Genomic DNA, 12,103 nt, shown 5'->3' with positions numbered 1-12,103 from the left:
GCTGACAATATACCCCTTGAGATAAGTCTTGCACAACTCCAGTGGAACTATAAGAGTATTTTTTTTTTTTTTTTAACTTTTGGGGTTTTTTTTTAAGTTGCATTTTAAGAAACAAGTATCTCACTTTTCTTCTTTCTAGTCCTGGCTCCTCTACCCAAAAGCTATGCAAGTATTATCCTTCAGCTAGTCTTCAGTATATTTACCTTCTGTATTACACTGACTACTTTCAAACAAAATTACTTCCCATTTTTTAAACAGTCAAATTAACACTTCATGAAAAAAGCCCGCAAACACAATAAATCTAAACACACACAAACTTTTTGTGCAGAACAGCTTAGATGTGCACCCAATAAAATTATTTTTCCAAAATTACAGGAATGTATTAAAACGCGAATGATATACCTAATCCCAAATAATAATGTATCATGGAAAGCAAACCTCAAATATAGATGTTCCTGTGAATCGGCTTAAAGCTGCAAACTCAAGGATCAAGGTACCTGCACAAGCTGTACAGGTATCAGTTTCTGTTCCTGTTCGTGCTTCTGGATGTCTTACCCCAAATTTCAAGTTAACCTAGAGAAAAGCAGAGATTAGCATCTTTATTTTTACTAGCTGACTTTACACCTCTGTGACAGGCCTGTGGAGCAACTACATAACCTATGATTTTTCAAAGACAAGGCTGGGGTTGGAGGGGGCCAGGGCAGGGTGGGCATATCACACACATTAGTTTTGCTCTGCTTTACCACATACTGTCAGCTGAAACATGCGCATACAAATATCCAGAAATACCCAAAATACTCAACCCTCCAAACTAGGACTGGCCTGATTACCTGTTGCCTGGTTCACCGGACATTTGAATGAAAAAGAATACCACCCTGAAAATCTAACCATTTATTTACCAGCAAAGCAGAAACTCAGAGCATCACAAGGGCTCATGGAAATGAAGTTTTTGTAAATATCTCACTGAAATTCTCACAGAGAATACAAGCTAGACGAGCCCGCTTTTGTACCAGGCACAGTACCATTTTCTGCATTCTGGAGACAGACCCCTCAGCAGAAGATTGTCACACCCTGAACATTTTGAATTAGACATTTTCACTAGAAAAATGCTGATTTACTGAGCCTACATTTTTTATTTATGGGAAAGTTTCCGATCAAAGCTACATCTCTCAAAGTCAATGGATGATACACATGGGAAGTAGCTTTCTGTCATTCAAATAGCATGCACTAAGCTTTTTTGAATTCAATTGAAGTTTTTACATTAAAAGAATCTTTTTTTATTACGGCTACCTTTGCCCTCTGAAAAATATGGATGTAGGCCACGAAGATTCATCCTTTTTGTGCTAAATTACAAAGCAAGTGCTGGCAAGTTGGACTTTCACTGCCTTAGTAAAAGATATGTACCAAACCAAAAATTAACTCTCCACAGCTACTTGGTGGTGCCTACAGCAGCAAAGAAATCATAGAATGTTAGAACGGTTTGGGTTGGAAGGGACCTTAAAGATCAGGTGGTAGTTCCACCCCCCCTGCCATGGGCAGGGACACCTTCCACTAGACCAGGTTGCTCAAAGCCTCATCCAGCCTGGCCTTGAACACTTCCAGGGATGGGGCATCCACAGCTTCTCTGGGCAACCTGTTCCAGTGCCTCCCCACCCTCTCCATGAAGAATTTTTTCCTGGTATCTTATCTAAATCTCCCCACTTTCAGTTTAAACCCGTTACCCCTGCACTACTCCTGGTGGGGTCTCACAAGAGCAGAGTACAGTGGGAGAATCCCCTCCCTCGACCTGCTGGCCACACTTCTCTGGATACAGCCCAGGATGCGGTTGGCTTTCTGGGCTGCCAGCGCACACGGCCGGCTCATGTTCAGCTTTTCATCCCCCAGTACCCCAAGTCCTTCTCCTCAGGGCTGCTCTCCATCCACTCTCCGACTCAGCCTGCCCTTGTGCTTGGGATTGCCCTGACCCAGGTGCAGGACCTTGCACTTAGCCTTGTTGAACTCCATGAGGCTGGCACAGGTCCACCTCTCCAGGTCCCTCTGGATGGCATCCCTTCCCTCCAGTAGACAGTGATCAGAAAAGATTTCTGCAGTTACTGTTTTTCCACAACTTCGTATATGAGAATTTTCAGAGCTGGAAACGTATGGATTCAGCGTTCCTAAAACCGTATTTTAAAATACTAGGTAGCACGTATTGCAAATAAGCAATTTATCAGCTTTTGATTTTCTGTACATTTAATAAGTATACAAGTGATTTTAGAAACTGAGACAAAACAAAAGAAGAAAAATTCTGCTTGCAGAAGTAATTTAGAATTGTAGAAAGCAGAGAACTTACTCTTGGATAAGGGAGACCACTAGTGGTGTTGAAAGCAGGTAAAAGCTTGTAGCCTAGTTCCTTTGCCATGTGCAGAAGTTCACCGTTGTACCACTGCATATATTCACCTTTTTCTTTCAGCATGATCGCCACTGAATGCCCACCTAGGAGACCTCTAAACACAAGAAAATTATTTGCATCTCAACAGGTATATTCATCTCCACTGTGATTTAGACTACTATGCAAGTAACCGTGCTGTGTTCACATGGCCCTAACTTTCAGAAATGCTCAGCAGATGCAACTCCAATTACAACTGAAGGGAGCTGTCAGTATTTTGGAAGCAATTCTTATTGTTCAGGACTCAGTTCTACCCTATCACCGATTCATCAATATAGTTAGCCAAGAATACAACCAGCACCTCTAAAACTGCATGTAATAGCTTAAAACTAACCAGCTCTGATCCTGTTGTGAGCAGCAAGATGGACCAGAGACCTCCAGAAGTCCATTCCAACCTGAAATAGCCTCTTACCCCAAATAGTTAATCATCCTGTTAAACCAAGCATTGAACAGCTTAATGAAAACAGTCTTAGAGATTATAAAAAACCACTGCTACCTCAGCATGCACCATTTTTTTAAATCAAGAAAGCTGTGACTGCCGCAGTTCGATGGAGGCCAACTTGATTCAGTACCACCGCATCGAGTCCTGCTCAGCCTGTTCAAACCTTTCTTAGGGCAGGGGTCAAGCTATGCTAACTGACAAAGGCACAAGTGTTTTACAGGAGGTAAAACAGCACAGAAAGGTATGCCTTAAGGACATGTAGCTAAACCCCATTTTTAAGAGTTTTGAAAACAGAAGTTACTCACCCGAGGACTCTTATGTTGGTTTCAAAGACAGACACAACTATGTCGTTATCTAAATTAACATCCTTTATTACTTTTTTTACAGCCTCTTCAAACTCTTTGGTTTTATTTAACACCTGGAATACAAATGTAACCAGGTGTTTAGGTTCCAACCTTGCTAATACAGTCACACTCAGGTGTGGAAAAACAAGGGCAATTAATTAAAAACATACAGCAGTGGACACCTTAGACTGATATTCTGGTCCTGCTGGGGCATACTAGGACACAGTACAAACAGACATTAGTATTACTGGTTTTCTCATTAGACACATGAAAGAGAATAAAAGCTGTACACAAACAATAAAGTCACTGAGGATGTACCTAAACCATTACCCAGGGATTTGTTCCTTCCCCTACTCCCATGCCATGACTGCAGTGCAACAGGACTCAGCAGGCCGCAGGCTGCTGCTCAGCCAAGACCAAGACCAGCCTGCTCTGATGCCCCGATGTCACAGAAGCCACCTATCCATGGACTAAGGAGCTGCAGCCTAACTTCGATGAATTGTCCTAGCAGTCTTCCCCCTCCCAACAGTTTTCTCCTCATGCCTGAAGAACAGCTCGGGCATTTCCTATGGATTTACTTTCACACTGACTTTCTTTTAGTTCAATCAGTCTTTATGAGTATTTGTAACTTATCCCATTTTTTACCTAAAATGCCTCTGAATTTCACAAGAACTAATCCTTCTCTAAGACAAGAAAACAATAAATAAACCACAATAATTCGAGTGTCAGAGAAACTGGGAGTTCCAGACTCCACATTTCCAACACCTGCAGTCCCAATTCAAAAGAGACAAGGGTCATCTTGCAGCACACCATAAAAAGGGAACGGCTGTCAGAGAAAGAGCATTATGTGATTCCCACACCAAACCAGTGCAGTAAGGATTTTCAAAGCTATTTAGATTTGTTCACCTGGAGATGTGAACGGGCAAAGATTCCTCATCTCCAAACTGCATTTTATGATGACAGAATAAGTCAAAGGGATTGAAATCTAACAAAAAGTAGGTTTTGAATGATTGCAGTCTTTTAATAAGAGATGGAACATATGTTCGCTAACATTTCCTGGCCCAGGATTGCAGGTTTTTTAACATGTATTTAAGTTCAGGCAAATTCACCCATGAAATGGGTACATAGGATTTAAAAACAATTCAGTAGGCAGGAAGAGATGTTCACCCCTAAGTCAGCACGCTGTTTTAGACTGTAATGGGAAGCAAACTCACATATTTTTTGTTAAGTTAAGCCCCAAGAGTAGCAAGATAAGAAAGCATTGATGAAATGTGAAGGAACTGTCCTAGTACTTCAAACTCCACCAACACAGACCTTGGAAGTTCTTACAAGCAACAGCCACTTCCAACAGGTGGTCAGAGTTCAAAGGTGAAGAAAGGTTAGTATTTTTTTTACACATAAATTAACAAAATAGAAATCTAAAAATAAGTCTGGACAGCAGAAGACTTTTTTTGGTTTATCAAATTCTATCAATAGATTAAACTTACCACAAGAGTGTCCAGGGTATCAATTAAGGTCAGTGAAAACCTATGAAATAAAATTTAAAACAGATTTATTATAGACCTGCACCTGTAGAAATTAAATAATTTTTAATGGTAACCAATACCATTAGAAACTAAATTCTCACAGAGCACTAGCTGTTAAAAACTAGTTGTACACAGTAGGTTTAACACCAAACACTCTCCTAAGTTTATCCCTTTTGTTAGTGACCAGATTAGGAGCTGACTGAAACAAGCTATGATTGTAAAGGTGCCTTTTTACTGCAAAGCTTTCAAACCTCTTTGTAAGCAAGTTAAATTTTTATTTCTATTCTCCAATCAAATCTACTAAGAAACCCAATGGAATGGTTTGAAGTACTTTCCAACCCTTTTTTCTTTCTTTAAAAAAATGAAGAATGTTGACTTAAGTATAATAAGATACAGAAAGATCAAAAAATCATTCTGAGCTAAATTTCTCCTACTACAAACTGTTCAACTCTACTTCAGAAAAAGCTGCAATTTGTTGCAATCAAACCCAGTGTTAAAATTAGTGGTGAAAGACTAAAGAAAATGCGAAGGTTTCATAACAAAACTTCTTTGCAGGATATAACGAACAGGAAAAGGTACAACCAAGGGGGAGAGGGGTGTCAAAGGTACATAGCAGCTTCTGTATTAGGAAGTAGTGAACAGACTAGCACTCTTCAACCTGCAAAAGTAAAAAGCTTAAGTGCCATTATACGAAGATTTTAATATTGCACATGGCACAAAGAAAGCAAATGAGAATCCGCTATTTGCTGTTTCTCACAGGAAGTGTCACCTGGTGCCACCCCACACTAGCAAGTGGCAGGCTTAAAATAACTACTTGCTGCATAAAAAGAGAACACCAACTCAGATCCATACTGTCTGAAACAGGAATATCGAAGTAAGGCTTGTCCTGTTCATATATTCCTTCCTAGGCCTGTTCTGGTTCATACAAAGCTGAGTGGATCTTCAGCCTAACCCGAGAAAGTTGTCCTCACGTTAAGAAACACACATCATGCATAGAACAGAATTTACAGAACATGATGGCATTGCCACCTAAAACTTTGGGAACGGTTACAACGGCCTGCTGAAGAACAGGCATCAAGAATTTAAGCAAGTGACCAGTGTTGACACCCTGTAGGCAACGTGTGACTATGCACGGAACCTAATTAGAATTTTAATTAGTCATATATTATAATTTCTTTTAAATTTGTAAAGACATAAGGACATTCTTTGTGCATAGTTCTACACGAGAAGGAGATTAACCAGCGGCTGTGCGCAACAGCATAACAAATACACAACCTTTTCCATAGAAAAGGGGGGATATTACGCATCGCGCAGCTCTAGAGAAGGCTGGTATCCCTAGCCCTCCAGGGAAACAGGACTGACCTCGCTGTCTCACCCTGTCATTTTGTGATTGCAAAGGCTTAACTGATGATGAGCGTGACTGATAAGCCAGCTGGTCAGAAAAAGGATGATATAAGAAATCTGATACATAATAATATAGCTGATTATTAGGAACAGAAAAAAGCACGTATGCAGAAAGATAATAAATACATACTTACACTAATCAATGCACCTAAGGGGCCAAAAGGTATTGTTACTCAAATGATAGTATGTTACTACATAAACAAGGTCATTAAAAAAGAATGCACGACCAGGATTAAAAATACGTTTTCTTGACACTTCTTGCTCATCAGTCACATCTCTCAAGACCTCCAAGGCAGCAGGCTTACACAGAAATCTCTAGCCTAAGCAACTCTTATACATAACAAAAAAATAACATGCCCAATATCAGAGAGTGACTCAGAAGTAGCACTGAAGACAGACTTCATTTTTAAGGCTTTTCTGCTTAGGAAAACTAAGCAGTGATACCAGAAAGAAAAAGCACCAGCTCTCTGTTGGTAAGGATGTGCACTGTGAACAGCACACATACAGGTAATATTCCTTGTGGGGGTGGGAGAAAAAAAAAAAAAAAAAATCAATTACAAGCACATTTACAGTAATTCAACTCTGGTTTTATTTGTTCAATTTAAGATGGAGAAAGAGTCCTTAAATCTACATTCCGCAGCCAAAGGATCAGTATTTTGCACCATAAGCTATCTTAAAAGGAAAGATAGGAAGAATTTCCATGTCTGATAAAATGTTTTACACGTTGACAAAGGCCCCAGGCTACCAAATACGTGGCAGACATTTGACTAATTATGTTTCCAGAGGGCTTTCTACTACAAAAAGTATTTAAAAATCACTTTAATTCTCTCTTTATGCCAGCATAATGGATAACAGTTTAGTATTCTGTGCAGCTGATAATTAACCCTTATAACCCCTACTCAGTAGTCAAATTTACTAATACCATAAGTGAGAGCTGACATTTGGAAGGCTTTCCTGTGGAAAAAACTTGGAGAATGACTTAAAACAAACAAACATGTCTTTGGATCTCACTGGTGAATTCTCTTTTTCCAATGAAGGTGTAATTTCACACCAATTAACATGATGGGAGGAAATAATAAAAGTATTTCTGCCTAACTTGCTTCTCCCCCCTCCTTTGTGTGTCCCCCCCTTCGCCCCCCACACACACACATAAGAGAACTTACTAGACAAACTAGATTTGTCTGCACTCATAGATTGTTGTTCAACAAATGTAAGTTTCTAGACATGTCAACCAAAGAAACAAGTTTTATGGGCTGCAAATTGTACTTAGATTCCTAGATGTTTACATGAGAGAGTAACTGTTTCAAACACTAACTTTCCCAAGGCATCATCCACGTCCCCTCGACTTGGTTCCTGACCCCGTACTCGTCCACGACAAGTTAATGGCATGAGTTCATCAGCTGGATACGCATGCTCCTGTGGGGAAACAAAACAAGGGAATGTTAGAACTGCTACAGCCATTTTCAGCAAATCCCCAGAGCCTGTTAAAAGGAAGCCCAATTACCCTGTACTTCAGAAAAACTGCATGGCAATCACAGAATCAAAGTCAGAACCTCCGAGCTTAGCAGGGACCTTTGGAGGTCATCTTGTCCAACCCCCCTGCTCACGCAGGGCCACCTACAGCCAGTTGCCCAGGATCGTGTCCAGATGGCTTTTGAATATCTCCACAGAAGGAGACTACACAACCTCTCTGGGCAACCTGTGCCAGTGACCAGTGCTTGGTCACCCTCACAGTGTTTCCTGACATTCAGAGGGAACCTCCTGTGCTCCAGTTTGTGCCCGTTGCCTCTGGTCCTGTCACCTGGCACCACTGAGAAAAGCCTGGCTCAGTCTTCCTTCAGCTATCTATCTACACTGATAAGATTCCCCCAAACCTTCTCTTCTCCAGGCTGAATAGTCCCAGCTCTCTCACAGCCTTTTCCATTGGAAAGATGCCCCTAGTCCATCATCTTTGTGGCCCTTTGCTGGACTCTGTTCAGTATGTCTATCTCTCTCTTGCACCGGGGAGCACAGAACTGGACACAGTACTCCAGGTGTGGCCTCAGCAGTGCTGAGCAGAGGGGAAGGATGCCTTCCCTCATCCTGCTGGCAATGTTTCGCCTAAAGCAGCCCAGGATACCATCAGCTGCCTTTCCCACAAGGACACGTTGCTGGTTCATGATCAACTTGGTGTCCACCAGGACCCTCAGGTCCTTTTCTGCAAAGCTGCTTTCTAGCTGGGTGCCTGGAAATTATTAAACTGAACAGAGCGACAGCACCTCTTCCCAATAGGTCCTTTTCCTCCTTCTCCCTCTCTAGCCTCCCAGAAAAGCCTAGAACAACTAACAGCACATTAAAAAAAACAAACACGAAACCACCACCCATCAACTTGAATAGTTGTGCGATTTCTGCAGCAAGGTACATATGACACTTCTTATAATGCTCCTTAGCAGAAGTTACCATCTCAAAGATGAGGTTAAGATCTAAAATTAATGCAGGCATTATCAAGTGGCTGACACCTCCTGCAGAAATTAGTGGGAATTAGACTTCCAAGTCACTTTGGAAAGGTTTCCAAATGATCCTAAGTGACTCAGGGTCACAGTCAGTGACAGATAAGAGAACTCGCCTAGCAGGTAAAATAATAAATTGCTAATCACTACACAAGGTATAACAAAAGATAACATTCACGAAAAACGCTTACCAAGACTGAGCCCTTTACAAATACTACTTTTTTTTGAGAGACATTGCTAGATTTTTTTTGAAAAGCAATGGTTACTTTCTACATTTCTCAAAAAAGCACTCTGGAAAGCAAGCTGTACTGTAGTATTATTTCTCATCAGTCAGGCAGAAATAACAGGAGTGGCACCACTGCCCAAGCCAAGCACACCGAACAAAATGCCCTGTCCCTATTCCCTCTCAAGTCAACAAAAGTTTCGTAGGTTTAAACTACAAAAATGGAGTTTCCATCTTGCTGATCTCATGAGGAAACTGGCTGCTGTACCACGCTCTCCAGTTTTACCTTTAGTGGAAAACTGACATGTGGCAGGATAATAAAGTTCAATTACTGCGCTGAAACTCCAAGTAAACGCAATCAAACTCTTTCCAAGTAAATGGTACAACAAATAATCTATATTCAAAGGTGAAATAGAAGAATGTTTGTTCTTTTCCTCTCTATAAACAACTCTTACAGCAACTTCTTTTGAAGCTGATTGTTTCCCTGCCTACCACCCTCCCCAGTATTTTGGTCTTTGCATGACTCTTTGTTCTCCTCAAGTTCAACTACAAAAGCCAGAATCGAGATCATTTTAATACAGCTCAGATGTTTCTGAATATCTGTGCAAAGATTAAAGGAGTATAAAACAAAAGCATTGTAAAAACTAAGATCTCTGGCTTAAACTACATAGAAAAAAGGTAATTGAGGATTCTGGAGAAAATGGATTTTTAGTCTTACAAAAGTCATAAAGAACTAGAAGCATTTTGAAAAACAAAAGTTCACTTATTCTCTGTCTAGAGCAGGAAAGAATACTGGGTCAAGTGATGTCCCAGCCTGTAACTTGTCCCCTTTCAAGTAACTTCAAAGGAAGGTAGCCAGACCCATTAAATATAAAACATGGCACAGATGTTACAATAAACATACTTTGGGAAAATATTACACAAATGGAGCTCAGCAGGTATTTTACACAGCTCGAGTTTCTACACATTCTGATTAAACAGATGATTGTATTTCCTGACGTCAGGACTGCAAATTCAGAGCAGCACAGCACCTGAATAATGAAAAGACAGGCACATTGCTACTAGTGCTATAAACCAAGAAATAGCTACTGGCCTTAACTGACATTTTCACATTTTCTTTCTGATAGTCAAGAAGAAAAAAATCCTGATTAATACAAATATTGAAGGACTGGGGGGAAAAAAAAACCCCAAAACCCACACAGCAGCTTTTTAGTCAAAGCTCCTGTTAACATCTGAGAAAGAGACAAGGGAGTTTCCCCCTTGCATGCAAACATGACCTTTCAGTCTTCTAGCTCCACAAGTCTAGAAGACCTATAAATAGAAACAGAAAATCAAAAATTTTCAGCTGCCTTTTTCAAAAGCGGCTGCAAAAATACTTAATTCTCTTGCTGTCAGAATCAAGTCTGATACCCTAATCTTTTCTTCACCTTTAAACAAACAAGTCCTATTTCTCTGTTTATTCAGTGCTCCAGCATACGTGGCAAGTAAATATCCTTTTGGCTTCAAAGTTTCCAGGATAGCTGAAGTCATTCTTCTCTTTCATCCAGAATTTTCTTGCTTCAGATGTAGCAAGACACCTACCAGTTTCCAATTTATCACACAATTCACAGCAGGAGCACAGATCCTTTCTACCATCACACAACTTTTTGCCAAATAGGTAAGTTTTGACTTCAGAATGCCATGAAAACCCAAGCCAAGTATTTTTCATGGAACCAGGTCCCAAGTAACCAGTTACAAATTACCACCAAATAGCCTGATGTTTGTTAAACTGCTAAGGTGTCAAAAGCAAGAGCTAATGTTAAAAAGAAAAACTACACCCAATTTGAAAATAGCCTCACTTGGCTTTCTATCCATTAATTCTATAACTCTCATGTACTGTATAGACTTGTAACTCACCACCTTTTAATCTTGTATTACTTCTTAAAGCATTAAACCATAATACAGAAAAGGAGACATGTGGCAGGATACTGTCAAGCGACAGCACTTTGTTCTGCAGGAAGTGTTGCAACTTAAAAGAAAGGGGGTTCTGCAACAGCCACAAAGTATGTACAAAAAGACAACGTAACCTGAGTAAGAATGTATCTTAAATATTCACCTTATTCACATTTACAGTTTCTCCTAAATGTATTACTCATTTGAAATACTCATTTAAATTTTAAATACTTATTTGAAAGTATTTATAGTGGCCTGACTTTCCTCGAGCAATAAGTAATTCTTTATTCTTAAGCATATCTAAACTAAGGTAACATATTTCAAGGTTGACTAGCGTGCAGAATGAGAACATGAAGACACTGCACAGAAAATCACAAGTCATACTAAAAGAAACCACAGCGAGCGTGGCTCCCTGTCATATGACAGTCACATACTCAGAGAAGGCTACAGTGTGTAGATATGACACCAGATCCCCTTTTTGTTCTACAAACAGTGTTTGTTTGTAGAAGAGCTACCCAACTCTATCTAACATATCTTCCCACAGAAGAAAGAGAGTACATAGTTTTTAGCTACAAAGTAGATCAATTTGTATTCTTTGGAATCCGATGCCTACAGACAGCTCTTCTTGAGCCTCCTTTTCCTAGCATTTTTAGGAGTCTGGCATTTCAAACCAAATACTTTATCAAAGATGAAAGCTGTTCATAGCTTGATGTATGATAAACTCAAGATGAGGAACAAATTAACAGTTACCACTAGCAGTGCCTAGCTACCATTCTGAAAGCCATCATAACCCTCCTGAAAGTAACATTTGTTCATTTCTTTTTAAAGGCTCTACAGGTGCTCTTATTTCAGCTTTGTTTTCGCCCCTACCTCCCTGCTATCTCTCCAGAGTGTTGTGTACTGTAGGTTGCTTTCCCTCCCAGGTCAGCAATAACAACTCCGAAAAAAATTCAACAAACAGGTATTCTACTCACCATATAATTGCTATATGCGTGATCAAACATTTCAAGCACTTGGTTTCTACAAAAGAAAAAAGAAAAAGCATTAGTGATCTGCCTCACAATGACCTTCAACACACCATCTCAGAACAGCTGGATGTATTACACTTTAATATCATAACAACAATAACAGGTCCTCCACTAACATACTCTACCCAAGTAAATGAAATACAGCATGGTATTTTTTCCTAATTCAGCTACTTTCATTCACTGAGGAAAGGAAAGACTATTTCTTCACCTAACTTGACATTAAGTATTTAGGGATCTCTTTCAAGCTCCTGCGCTTCCCCCTAAATAGCTGTAGATGTCACCAATAC

At 40.0% G+C, this 12,103-nt stretch overlaps 1 protein-coding gene across 1 annotated transcript in view; it reads right to left on the bottom strand.

The window, feature by feature from the left end:
* EDEM3 (ER degradation enhancer, mannosidase alpha-like 3) overlaps positions 1-11,808 on the bottom strand; it is a gene marked incomplete at its 5' end in the record, with an annotated part of 26,684 nt that extends 14,876 nt beyond the window's left edge. The window contains 6 exons of the mRNA XM_010156091.1: positions 439-573; positions 2,333-2,486; positions 3,176-3,288; positions 4,702-4,741; positions 7,460-7,560; positions 11,763-11,808. Of these exons, the coding sequence (XP_010154393.1) occupies positions 439-573; positions 2,333-2,486; positions 3,176-3,288; positions 4,702-4,741; positions 7,460-7,560; positions 11,763-11,808 (589 nt within the window). The remainder of the gene's footprint in view (positions 1-438; positions 574-2,332; positions 2,487-3,175; positions 3,289-4,701; positions 4,742-7,459; positions 7,561-11,762) is intronic.
* Positions 11,809-12,103: the final 295 nt, after the last annotated feature.

This window comes from Eurypyga helias, unplaced genomic scaffold (assembly GCF_000690775.1).
Source record: "Eurypyga helias isolate BGI_N326 unplaced genomic scaffold, ASM69077v1 scaffold3957, whole genome shotgun sequence".
In the NCBI taxonomy this organism is placed as follows: Eukaryota; Metazoa; Chordata; class Aves; order Eurypygiformes; family Eurypygidae; genus Eurypyga; species Eurypyga helias.
The sequence above is the reverse complement of the archived record's forward strand: the minus strand, read 5'-3'. Positions and strand labels throughout refer to the sequence as shown.